This window comes from Atta colombica, unplaced genomic scaffold (genome assembly GCF_001594045.1).
Source record: "Atta colombica isolate Treedump-2 unplaced genomic scaffold, Acol1.0 scaffold187, whole genome shotgun sequence".
In the NCBI taxonomy this organism is placed as follows: domain Eukaryota; kingdom Metazoa; phylum Arthropoda; class Insecta; order Hymenoptera; family Formicidae; genus Atta; species Atta colombica.
In genome coordinates, this window is record NW_017259279.1 from 1450803 (window position 1) to 1463585 (window position 12783).

General features: G+C 31.7%; 2 protein-coding genes across 2 annotated transcripts in view; one reads left to right on the top strand and one right to left on the bottom strand.

Annotated features, from left to right (window-relative positions):
- Positions 1-1576: 1576 nt before the first annotated feature.
- LOC108686571 lies at positions 1577-4509 on the bottom strand. Its single transcript, XM_018191943.1, has 3 exons — positions 4190-4509; positions 3829-4049; positions 1577-2903 (listed from the first exon to the last, which is right to left on the bottom strand). Exons 2-3 carry the CDS (start codon positions 4020-4022, stop codon positions 1667-1669), a joined length of 1431 nt encoding a protein of 476 aa, XP_018047432.1. The 5' UTR covers positions 4023-4049; positions 4190-4509; the 3' UTR covers positions 1577-1666.
- Positions 4510-5731: 1222 nt separating this feature from the next.
- LOC108686516 (protein GPR107) overlaps positions 5732-12783 on the top strand; it is a 9881-nt gene continuing 2829 nt past the window's right edge. The window contains exons 1-4 of the mRNA XM_018191866.1: positions 5732-5944; positions 8045-8185; positions 9955-10112; positions 10488-10639. Coding sequence (XP_018047355.1) covers positions 5846-5944; positions 8045-8185; positions 9955-10112; positions 10488-10639 — 550 coding nt within the window. The 5' untranslated portion in view covers positions 5732-5845. The remainder of the gene's footprint in view (positions 5945-8044; positions 8186-9954; positions 10113-10487; positions 10640-12783) is intronic.

The following is a 12783-nucleotide window of genomic DNA, read 5'->3' on the forward strand; positions in this document are numbered from 1 at the left end:
ATAATCAATGTTCTATAATCAATGTTGAATTAGTTTTTTCTCATAAATTAATATTTAAAAAGTCATAAGTATAAAATGAAAATTCTATAATTTGTCCATAATGTAAATCTACATAATCTATATAATTACTATAAATTGAAATATAAATAGATTGAGCAAAATAGTTCCAAAAAATACAAGTAGCAACTTTAATGTACCTCTAAAAGACGTCTATGAGAATAGTTAATTAAAGGCACTGATTGCAATCCATTCTGACCACTTTCTAACTCAACATTATCAAATTTGTAACTTAAAAATAAGATATTCTTAATAGTCTTTTTCAAGTCTTTTTTGGCACTTAATTCTTCCCCCACTTATTTCTAAGTAGAGATAGAACGATGTCTGTGGGTGCGATCGAGTTGTCGCTACGAATGCTTTGAAGCATTTGATTGACCATTCGGAAGAAAGAATTTTACTAATTGACCAATCAAAAAATGCTTCAAAACATTCATAGCGGCAACTTGACCGCATTTTATGTAATCGATAAGAAATTCTTTCTTTCACGTCTTGGAAAAATTTCACTTATACCTACCTAGAAATACAATCGAGCGACTTTTCGATTGCACAAGAGCGATTAGTAATAATAACGTAACATTCATAGTTTAAGTGTCGTTACTTAACGTACATAGTATCATAGTTGATTATTCATTTACAAATCATTGTGAGTGCAATTATAGAAAGAATGCAATTATAGAAAGAAAGTCCGCAACATTGTATATGTCGTATATATCTTAATTCACATGAGTTCGTTCAATCGTGCGAAACCATGAATCGATTACGCGTTTCATCAAACATAAGTGATACGACATCGCCCGCAAAAATTACCGCTCGAATCTTCAATATTCACAATTCGGAAGTAATGCATACGAAAATTTCATCATGCGTTCAAGTCCACAGACCGTGAACGTCATATTCGTCCAAGCTAGCTTTCACTAATGAAATTGGCTGCTCGATCTCTTTCCATAAATTATCAAAATTATGTCCTTTAACGAAAAATCGGTGAGAAAGTCGACGATCATTTAATTAATCAAAGCGAAAATGCATTTCGAAAAATATTTACATTCAGAAAATATATTCGCTCGTAAGAACTATTTATTAGATCTTAATATTATCACAATACATAGAGTGCTTTCCAATTGTAAAATCACTATACATTTTCGTGAACACGGTGACATAAAATTCTAATTATCGTAATCATTGACACACATCTGTACTCAGTCCAAAGGCTACAAATCAATTGTGTAAGCTTGTATTTTTGTAATAATTACATGTTACTATCATGGTAACTATAAGATTGGAAGATAATAGACTGTTTTTTTTTGTGCTTCTCATTCAATACAGGTAGAAAAAGAATTTTACTTTTAACTTAATTCTATCCTTATCTAAATCGTACGTGACGCATTTGTTCTAATTGAATCGTGCATAATGCTACATTTTATTCCTATGTATATTTATATTAAAATATGTTAAGCAATTAGAAAGCACTCATGTAATTTAAACAATTACATAAAGTATATATACAAAAAAAAATGCTCGTCACAGTCGGATATTTGTTATGTCAGTCGTAAAATAATGATTTCATCAGTCTTTTCGTCTTGTAAGGAATTCTATCGATCAATTTTTACATTCATTCATGTTGCCTACCGATCATCTGAACATACCTGTAGGCCCTTTTACAACCGGCCTGATGTATCAACAGATTCTCTTTAACAAGATCAAATTGTTTTTCATTGAGCGTCAACTTGCTCTCTTTGATCGCATCTATAATGCAACTCTCTAAAGCATTCTCATTCAAAGAATCATAGAAAAAAATTTCAACTTCAATATTTTTGTTGAGAAAAGCGTTTTTTATTACGGCTGCATCATGGAGCCGATTTCTTATTCGTATCTCGAGTTCAATTAAATCTTCGAAGTTGAAAATGGCCAGTATGGTCACGAAGCGATTCTTATACGTGTCTCGACGGGCCTCTAGAAAGTTTACAAAGGCCGTTAAATCGCGTTTTTTCAAATTTTCCAGAATAATTAGATTCGGATATAAGAGAGGAAGGTTGATGTCATTCACGGCTTCCAATGGCGGGAAATATTGACGAATAGCATACTTTCGTGGGAAATTCCTTCTTATGATATCTACCGTGTATGATTTACCGACGCCTGTGTCACCGAAGAGAACTATCACTTTGAAAGAGGGTACATCACTCTGAAGATATTCACAGAGTTTCTGCAAATTGTGACCATGAATTCGCTCCTTTAATTCAATAACGGCATTCGCAAAATCATTGCTATGCTTGCGAGTCTCCTGATTTTCATACAAGTACACCGAGATAAAAGCTACAAGTATCGTAGATAATAATAGTAAAAACATAGAACGTTTACAGAAGAAAAAGTTCTTTTTCAGCGGATGTTTAGCTTGAGGATCGCGTTTGTTGCAGCTATCAGTAGTAAAAATGGCAGAAGAATCAGACAGAGTAATTGGATGGAGATTGTCTAATACATCCTTCGATTTCTTTGTAGGTGTTATATTGTCTTCGTTCACAGGATTTGAGCCCTGTCTCTTCTCAGGTTTTTGTTTCTCAGATTTTATTTTCAATTTTGGGCGCAAACTAGTCTTCTTTGAAAAAATAACAGATTTAATTGTACCAGCCTCTTCTGGTTGATATACAGTATATTCCTCTGTTGATTGATTCGCTGATTCAACTTCCATATGTTCCAACTGATCTTTCATTGGTGTAGTGTTTCTTATAAATGATCCTTGGTTACATTGCATGCTCCAGTTCAGATTTTCAATACCATGATTGTAGTGTGGAAAAACCCATGTACTCATACGGTCACTGTTAACTTTTAACATCCTATCTTGGAACCTTATGCTGCAAATAATATTTTATTCATTCTATTCGGCATTATATCTTTAAGTTATATTGATTACATCAACATGTGTCATGTTCAAATTGAATTCAGCATTAATTTTATAAATTTGATATGTATTACCACAGCAGTCAGCAAAGAAGTCCTTTAATGATCTTATCTTGACCTTATGTTTTCAAAATCATATCTCTAAAACTTGTGGTACACAATGCTTATTTTCCTGCTGGATTAGAATCTTATCGTATTGGCTGTGATGCTGGCACTAACAGCATCGCAACCAATATGGCAAGATTCTAATTCAGCTAGCAATCTAACAAGAAAACAAGCATCGTATGTCACAGATTTAAGTGATCTCTAACAAATTTTAGCCATCGCTCGTTATTTGTTAAAATATTATTAATAAAATAAATTTTATAAATATGAAATATTTACACATATATATATATATATATACACATATATATGTATATATATATACATATTTAGCTTAACATGTATATACACATATATATGTATATAAACATATTTATCTTTCTCGATTTTATATTATCCCATATTTTTCTCTATTTACAAAATGTTAAAGACATTTATATTGTCAATTTTATATCAACAATTAAGTCGAACATTTCTTGATAGGAAAAAAATGTTAGATGGCTCTCACCTTATATAAAATATCTTTATATCATGTTGACAACATAAAAGAAGAATATCATATAAATTATATAGCAGAATAACTAATAAAATCTATATCTTGTGTTTAAAAATTACCTTTTATTTATAAAAATTGTTTAGTTAATTTTTTAATGAATAACGAATGACAGCTAAAACTTGTTGGAGGTTACTCAAAAAAAGTCATATGTATCAACAATATGTATCAAGATCATAGGGGCTGATTCCTCCATGCGCAATTATCAAATAAAAAAGTACCTTAATTCTCTGTTACTCCCATATAGTTCGCAACTGTATGGTCTGATTAAAGCATGCGAATTGTCGCTCGTGTTGTATTTGAACGACTGGTTATTGGATGGCAACAATCCAGGTAAAGTATTTGATCTAACTCGTTCTGTCTCAGATGAACGATAAACTTTCCAAATATTTTTAAAATCTTTATTCTCCTCCATAATATTTCGAAGAAGATCTAAAGCTTCCTGCGAGAAAGACATATGACAATAAGAAATAACCTACAAACTATAGCACATTTACATTTATCTATAGCCCTCGTTTTTTATCTAAATCGGAACATTCCGAGGGATCTTTAGTCAAAGAATTTACTTGATTTCATTTTTACCTTTATAACTTGAGCAAAATTAAGCAATAGTATTCGAGAATCCGGAAATCACACTTGGTTATCAACGTATAAATAAATCAAGACTCGGAATGAGTGAGGAAACGCTTTTTCAACTCGAAACTCTAATTCGAAACGAAATTATCGCAAATACCGCAACTGAATTAAGTGTGAGCCGATCAGCTGACATATGGTTGTAGTCACAAAAACTCCAATCGTCCTAGATCACTTCATCCTTCGTCCTAACCAGCATAGCTTAGAAGCCTATTTGTGTTCAAATGCGAATACGCGACGCCAACGATCTAGCTCATCTAATATCTACCACTTCGAATTGTCATGAATAACAAAATTATTGAATTGATTGAATTCCTCAATCGCCCAATCATCAAATTACACGTATCTCTTCTCACAGTCTTTAAATAGATTTTTTGTAATGTGAAAATTAAAGTGTAATCTTGGAAAGGTCAACGTGTCCGTTTTTTTCAAGCTACACTCTATATTGTACTATCTGCACTCGCGGACCGAACGGTAAAGCAAACACGCCCGAAGAGGAAAGAATAAGCTACAGGCCATCGGGCGTCGCCGTCTCCCCGATGAAAATTTTTGTTAAAATTTTTCATAATTTTTCAAAATTTTTATATAAATTTCAAAAATGATGAATTAGAATTTTTTAATAATTTTATAATTTTCTAGAAAATTTCTTAATTGTTTATATAAATAATTTCTTAATTTGTTTATATACATGGTTTATATACATTGGAACACTTCAAAATAAATGTCGAAGTCTGCATCTTTTCTAGGATTCTTATCAAATATGAACGCTGAAACATTTTTAGATTTCTAAAGTTTTTTATTCTAAAATTTCCGATAAAAAATTTAAAAATTTAAGAAAAAATTTTAACATTAAGAATGACGATAGATGTCGAAAATGACATATATACAAAATTCTAAGAAAGGCTGTAAACTTTTTCAATATTTTCGAAAACATATTCCAATTCATATATAAATTATGAAAAAAATGTTTATCAGGCCGGCCCTGGCGCAATGAAACCGAGGCTATGTTTCGATATTTATACCAGTATTGAAAATCTATAGTGTACGTAACGTATATTATAGATTTTCAATACAGAAAGTGAAAATCGGAATGTAATCCGATTAGAGGATTCGCATAAAAAAAAAAGAAAAGAAAAACTGTTTGACATTTTTCTTGACTAGCCAAAGTAGCGCGCTGAACCTAATTAAAATTCAGTTCATTTGTGCACGCGGTCCGATTCACATGTTCCTTCGTTTTACTCCAAGAACAACAGGTCATCACAATAACGTTAAAACGACGTTAAAATGAATCCCGATTGATCGAAAAGTGACTTTTTATAATCACTTTGGAGCCATTTGAATGTCATTATAATGTCATCATAATTTTTAATTGTTCCGTTTGACTGCGACACTGCAGATCGCGCAAAGTATTAGCGGTCCAGTCCGACGGTTCCGACCGTACCAGTCCAGTCAATCGAGACTGCCTGAACCACCTCAGTTCCTGCTCGCGTATCGACGAGCAAAGGCGAAGAAGATTTTCTAATGCGGCGCGCGCCGTCCTCCCTTGTGATGTGACACCCGGTGTAGTGATCGACGGTGCGGCAGCGAGAGAGCCGAGAAAAGAAAATGCAGCGGTCAAGCGCGGTTGTCATGGCGCGCGTTTGCCTGTCACTTCTGCTGCTGGTGGCCGTGGCAAGCGCGAGGATCCACAAGCTGGACATACGGGTTGGTTACGTCTTCCAGACGGCGCCGTCCGTCATTATCGTTATCACGCGCCTTGATTCTTACTTGGAGAAAGAAGATGACACGCGCGGATTCCGAAACGCGTCTACGAGTTTATCGAGTGTCACTTTATCGATGAGTGAGCAATTTTCACACGCGATGCAAAATAGGTCCTGACGGGAAAATCGAAGGACATTGCGATACTCTGTACATATAACGGCCATACAAAATCGTGAGAAACGAGCGGTATCATCAATAATATCGTGCGCGCGTCGATAATTCCGAAGCGCATATTACGCTGATGCATGTAATTTACATCATGATTGTCGGGTTTATCAAATGTGATTGTAACTGATGATAAACTGATAGACACGTCTGACTGATGCTTATGCAATGATTCTTTCCAACGCAAGAATCGTCCTAGATAGGATCATAAACTGACGTTTTTTTCTGGGTCTTAGAAGAAATCCTTTTCACTCAAAGAAAAACATAGTAGTAGCAACTATAAAAGTGACAATTATACAAATTTTTATATATAGAATTGATGCACATATTATTTGTAGTTAAACAAACTATTATTAATAAAACCATTGCAAGTATAAAATAGTTTGTTTAACTATATGTGTACACTTAATTTTACATATAAAACTTGTATAGAATCGTCATCTTTATAGTTACTACATATTTTTTTTTCTCTGAGTGCGGAGGATCCAAACAAGAATCCGGAATAATAAGCTGACATGAAGATTATCTGGGACTAGCAAAGTTGACATTTTTTTGTCTAGTCATAGAAGAAATCGTCTGTCAACTCAAAGAAAAACATGATAACTATATACAAATTTTATATATGTAGAATTAATGCACACACATTAGTTAAACAAAGTATTTTATATAAGTATTATAATTATAAAATAGTTTGTTTATAACTATGTACATTAATTCTATGTATAAAGCTTGTACAAAAAATTGTTATCGTATGTTATTCATAATTGCTATCATTATTATTTTTCTGAGTGAATAGGATTCCTTCAAACAACAATCATCCTAGATAGCAAGCTGACTTGAAATTTTTTTATCTGGAATAGTTCTAAGAAGAATTATCTGCCATCAATTATATGCACTCAATTAAGAAATTATAGTGACTAAAAGTGACAATTTTCTCATCATAAGTTTTATATAGAATTAATGTACACACATATACATTAATTCTAGTTATACATACTATTTTAAAATAATTACATCTAAATAATAAAAGTTTATTTAGAAATATTATGTGTGTTACACATTAATTCTATATAACTTATATAAAAAAAGCCGTTATAATTGCTGCCACTGTTTTTCTCTAAATGCAGAGGATTCCTTCAAACAACAAATTGTTTTACTTTTGACAAGTTTTATATGTAGAATTAGTGTGCATAATCGAACAAACTATTTTATTTTTGCAATTTATAATTGTTACTTAATTTTGACAATTGTGAAGATTGGAGTTTCATTAAAAAAATTTAAATCTTCGAAAAATATATTTGTGCCAATAGAAAATAACGAATATATATTCGTAAATGTACTCGTATATTTGTAATGAAAATGTATTACTATTCACCACATTAAATTAATTATTATAATTTCGATACTTCAAAATTTTAAAGATCGAAGTTCCGAAATTTCGCATAAAAATTTCGATCTTCGAAAATTTTAATGTTGAAACCTTCGAAGCAAATCATCAGACTTTCAATAACTATAAAATAGTTTATTCAATTATATATATGTACATTAATTCTATATACAAAATTTGTACAATTGTCACTTAAACAGTTGTCACTTAAGTTTTTTTCTCTGAATGTGGGCAATCGCAATGTACACTGTTACGGATTACTCTAATTTATGCAGTTACGTAGTATGTTCCTAGGAAAAATTTCCAGAAGTTTTCCCATAAAGAGAAAAGCCGAAGAATGTCGACGTGCGAGTCGTCGGACCCTTCGCACATATCTGTTCCTTTCCGGATCCTCTGCTGAAGAATGGTTCTTTGATTCTCTCGCTCTCCCTTCTGATTCTTGGCAGAATGCGTAGCCGTTCTCGCTCACGGAAGTGTCATTCGTATTTCAGAAGGACGGCAGGCACTACATCACCCTGAGCACATTTGGCTTCTACAAAGGCGGTATTCTGACCGTGAATCTCACGAACTTCAAGTTCGAGCCGGCGGATGTCAACAAAAAGCTGACACCGGAAAGCGCGAGCAAGGCCGTGGTAAGTTGCTAATAATAATCGGCCTGTAATTTCCGCAAACTACATACACATACATTTCGGTGCGTCTACGACATATATACATTGTGAAATCATTTGGATTTCAAAAAATTTGTAAGAAATTTTCAAGGCAACGCTTTTTTAAAAAATTGTTGGAGAAACAACTCTGGCGGAAAAAAATTTTTTATGAGAAAGTACAGAAAAATTACATAAATTGAGATGAGGTCTTAGTTTTAAGAAATTTTTAGTTTATATTCTATGAAAAACTAGTAATTTCTAAAATCTTGTCTATGTAGTTTTTCATAAAAACTTTTCCGCCAGAAAAGAATTGTTCTGTGACTGTAAATGTAAGGAAATCAATTCTGAATAGCTCTTTTAATTTTGATGTTGATCTTGCAATAGTCTCAGAATTAGCGAATTTTCCATCATAATAGTCTTATATAATATATAATAATATTATGACGAAAAATTATCGCTAATTAAAATTCAAAGTCAATTAAAGCTTAACGTTATTAATATATAATATATATAATATATATATTAGTAACTTTAAGCTTTAATTGAGAGATAGTAACTTTGCAACAATGCGATATATCGCTCTGTTGTACAGTAACAGACACCTGTTTCTGTCTTCCGCACTCACGAGGAGAAACACCCGCGTTTATAAATAAGTGCGCGAGTATGCGGATGTATCATCACCTTGTTAGACTCGTGAGTGACTTGTTCAGGCTTGTAGCACAGAACGTAAAACTGGCATGTGAAATCTGTCACTTGTTTCGTACTTCATGTCGTCATTGAGTTATTATCTCTGAAGCGGTAATCCTTATTTGAACCATCGTGTTATCTATTCTTTGTGCGAAAAATCCTTGTTTTTATCTACTTATAATTTTATAACTTTATTTATACATCGCTTTATTAAAATATAATAGAGAACGCATTATCTCTTTAGCAAAATAAAAAATCAAGTACTATATTGCGTTGGAACAGTAACGTAAAAATTAGCATTTTTTAAATAATGAAAGGAAATCGACTTTCATGAAAAATAATGTCATTACTAAATTGTTATTATGAGAAAATGCATACGTCAAATACACACGCATATTAATAACGATAGTTGCTATTGATCAATTATTCAATGATAATATTTTACAAAATCACAAAATTACAAATGCGCTTGTTTAAATAATTTAATTTTTTTCATTTTTTTAAATTGTGACGTCCCCTGGCACTTCGACGTCTTAGAACTCAAACTCCAAAAACCCATAGATTACTATCCGCGCTACTGATCTTTTATACACAAATTGACTAACCAAAAAGGCATGTTCTGTGTGAGTTACAGCTGCGGTCTAATAGTTACGCCATAAAGCTCAAACATATCACTGTTTGCTTAGCGTCGACACACCTACCATATCTCCAGATGCGTATTCTTAAACGATGCATACATACTTTTGAGCAATTTTACCCTATTACTAATGTTTTCTGGCTAATATTTTCTCGCAATTTAGATAACAGAAATTATTTGTAGTAGTTAAAAAGAACCTTTTGTAAAAATTACTTAGGAGAACTAAAAATAATTTAGAGGAAGCAGGCGAAAAATGCTCTGCCTCTCCTAAGTCGGCGTCTATGTAATTAAAACGTTCAATTCAGAAAGAATTTTAAAAAATGTGATTGAAAAGTTGCTAATTCTGAGATGTGTCATTGTTCTGTCAACACAATAAATGATTGTGAAATCATAAGATTGATATGAATAAAAATTTTTGTTTTGTTCACAGTTCGGATTCAGCTTGGGTCGAACGCTCATCGATGCGATCAATCCATACGTGCACAATCATTTGGATGGATGTTTGCTGCAAAATGTTTCGAATCTCAGGACAGAACAGAAGGATGACAGTTCGATCATATATTTTACCATGGACTTGAAAAACTTAACGTATGTATACTATACTTTTAAATGTGTAAATTCATTTTGTATGTAATATAATGTTATTTTTATACGGAAAACTATGAAAGCGCACACATATATGAAGACATTTTAATACACGCATTTGAAGTATAAACGCGATAAGAAGGGCGACATTTTTTTAGTATTATAATCATAATTTTTTTAGTATTAATGATTTTAAGGGAAGGATATTCATTTATAGATTTTATAAAGTGACAAATATATATATATATATATATATATGGTAAATTTTATAAAGTGACAAATATATATATATGGTATGGTTTTATATTAAGGCCTTTATTTTTAGTATTTTTTATTAGAGTTTTAGCTGAGACTTGTAATTCGATTTCAATGTTGCAGAATGCAGGTAAACTGCAGTAGCAATGTGCATGCGGCACACATCTATAGGGATCCCAGTGCGGTGTTAATGTATCGAACAAAGAGAAGTTCGCTGTCGGCAAGATTCAGCGATACCGCGCTTTTCCCACGGAGAAAACGGAATACGTCGCACGGTGAGTCGCGTTATGTATTAGATTGCGTGCGAAGTTATTTCCACCCCTTCACGCGGCAGTAAAGTTATGCATGATGTGGTATGTCAGCGCGAGAGTAAATATCACTAACAAATGTCGGAACGTACACGTGTCTGCGTCTCATCGATTTTTCATCGTCAATCCGATAATATTTCTCACTTGTAATATGATGCAAGCTACGTTTATACTTGAGAATGTTTCACAATATGTGTCACATATGCGTTAGGCTTGCAACATTTGGCATATGCTTTTAAAAATATGGTAATTATATGAAAAGAAAGATAAATTACAACAAATATCTCATTTAGCTTCCACGCGTTGATCTTATATGCGATTTGCCTTGAAAAATTCTAATCTAAATGCCATTGCTATTTGCTATGAATAGAGCAATGAAATCTCATCCAGGACATATGCGAAAATGATGTCTGGTAAATGTTATCAGCAATTCGTGTACATCGAAAATAAACCATCACGGCATTTGCCAGATATTTTTGACACTTCCCCACCGCTCAACATTAGAAATGTAAACTGCAACGGGTACAACAGGTGCAAACTGGAGACTTGGCTTATGATCCTCAAACGAGACATACATTTGCCATACAGCAATTATTATCCTGACAATTTCATTTTAAGACACAGCAATTGATTATTATCATTCCACGATGCGCATATTTAAAAATAATGCAATATTATAAATGAAAGAAAAATCTTTGTTAAATATATAATTACTATATTACTATATTTTATTATTATGTTTAAGAATGTTTACAAAGGAGAACAATGCACAAAGAGTATGATCTTGAACCAATATACTGTAAACTAATACAGAAATTTCTTATGGGTTTTCTACAATAAGCTATTATCTAAGTTTTAAATCATAAGACATTAACCAATCACAGTCGGATGTGAGAAGAATAATCTATTACGATTGATCAATTTTTTATAGCTTAAAACTTAAAACTGAAATAATGATTTATTATAGGAAAGCTCATTAAATATTATTTAATATTTTAGAAATTGACTTCTTAGGAAGTCATTTCATGAAGAAAAGTTTGTATATATGTATATATGTATATAATGGTTTCAAAGGTCTTAGAGATAAAAGGATTAAAAATTATATGAAATTATTTTTTTTATTTTTTAAATGAAGAGTTTTTTTAAGTTGAACCAGTAAATAGGCAAAATGCCTTTATTTTTTTATGTACAGCCGTTTTATAAAACGTCAATAGTCGAAATAAGATTTAAGTAATACATTATTGCTCCTAAATATTTTTGATCAAACGATTATAAGAAAAAATAAAGATAATACACTTTTTAATAATTTATATTTAATAATTTTTAAAAATTTCTCTTATGTTTAATAGCTAAAAAGGAAGAATAGTTTTATACTTTTGACATTCGGATTTTCTTGTATTTTTGAAACGAGATCTTTGAATCATATATATATATATTTATATAAATTTTTCTTCATAAAATAATCTCAGAAATCGACTCCTAAAATATTAGAGAAATACTTAAAAAAATATTTCGTATAAATATAAACTACATAATTTATAAATATAAATTATATAATTTGAAGATTTCATACGATAAGAATTTATGATATTCGAGGCGCACATTCTGCGCATTATTCGGATGGATGCTTTTAACGATGATCAATGAGCATCATGCGGTTACGAGACGACATCGATGATCGAACACCTCCAAAGATGAGAGATGCTATAATTAACGCGACTCGTCCCCGATCTTATAAATAACGTGAAACTCAAGTATTTTGAAAGATTCGGTTAGGTAACTGTCTCTTTTACGTTTACATTAGTAGTACATCTGTCATCGGTAACATCTCGTCTTAATTGTCATTCGCGAACATGCTGATGACTCATCCAAGCAATAACATCAGACCATTCCACCTGCCAGTTAGATCTTTCAGTCCTTTCTTTCAAGAAGTTATTATTAAATAAAAATGTTCAATATAAAATAAATTAAAGGACTCATCAAATGTAATAAGGCGATGCGCGAATAAAAAATTCATATAAAAAGGGCATATTGCCTTGACTTGAATTTCCCTTTTTCTTTTATAAATAATATATAAAAATAATAGTTATAAATAATATATAAAAATATAT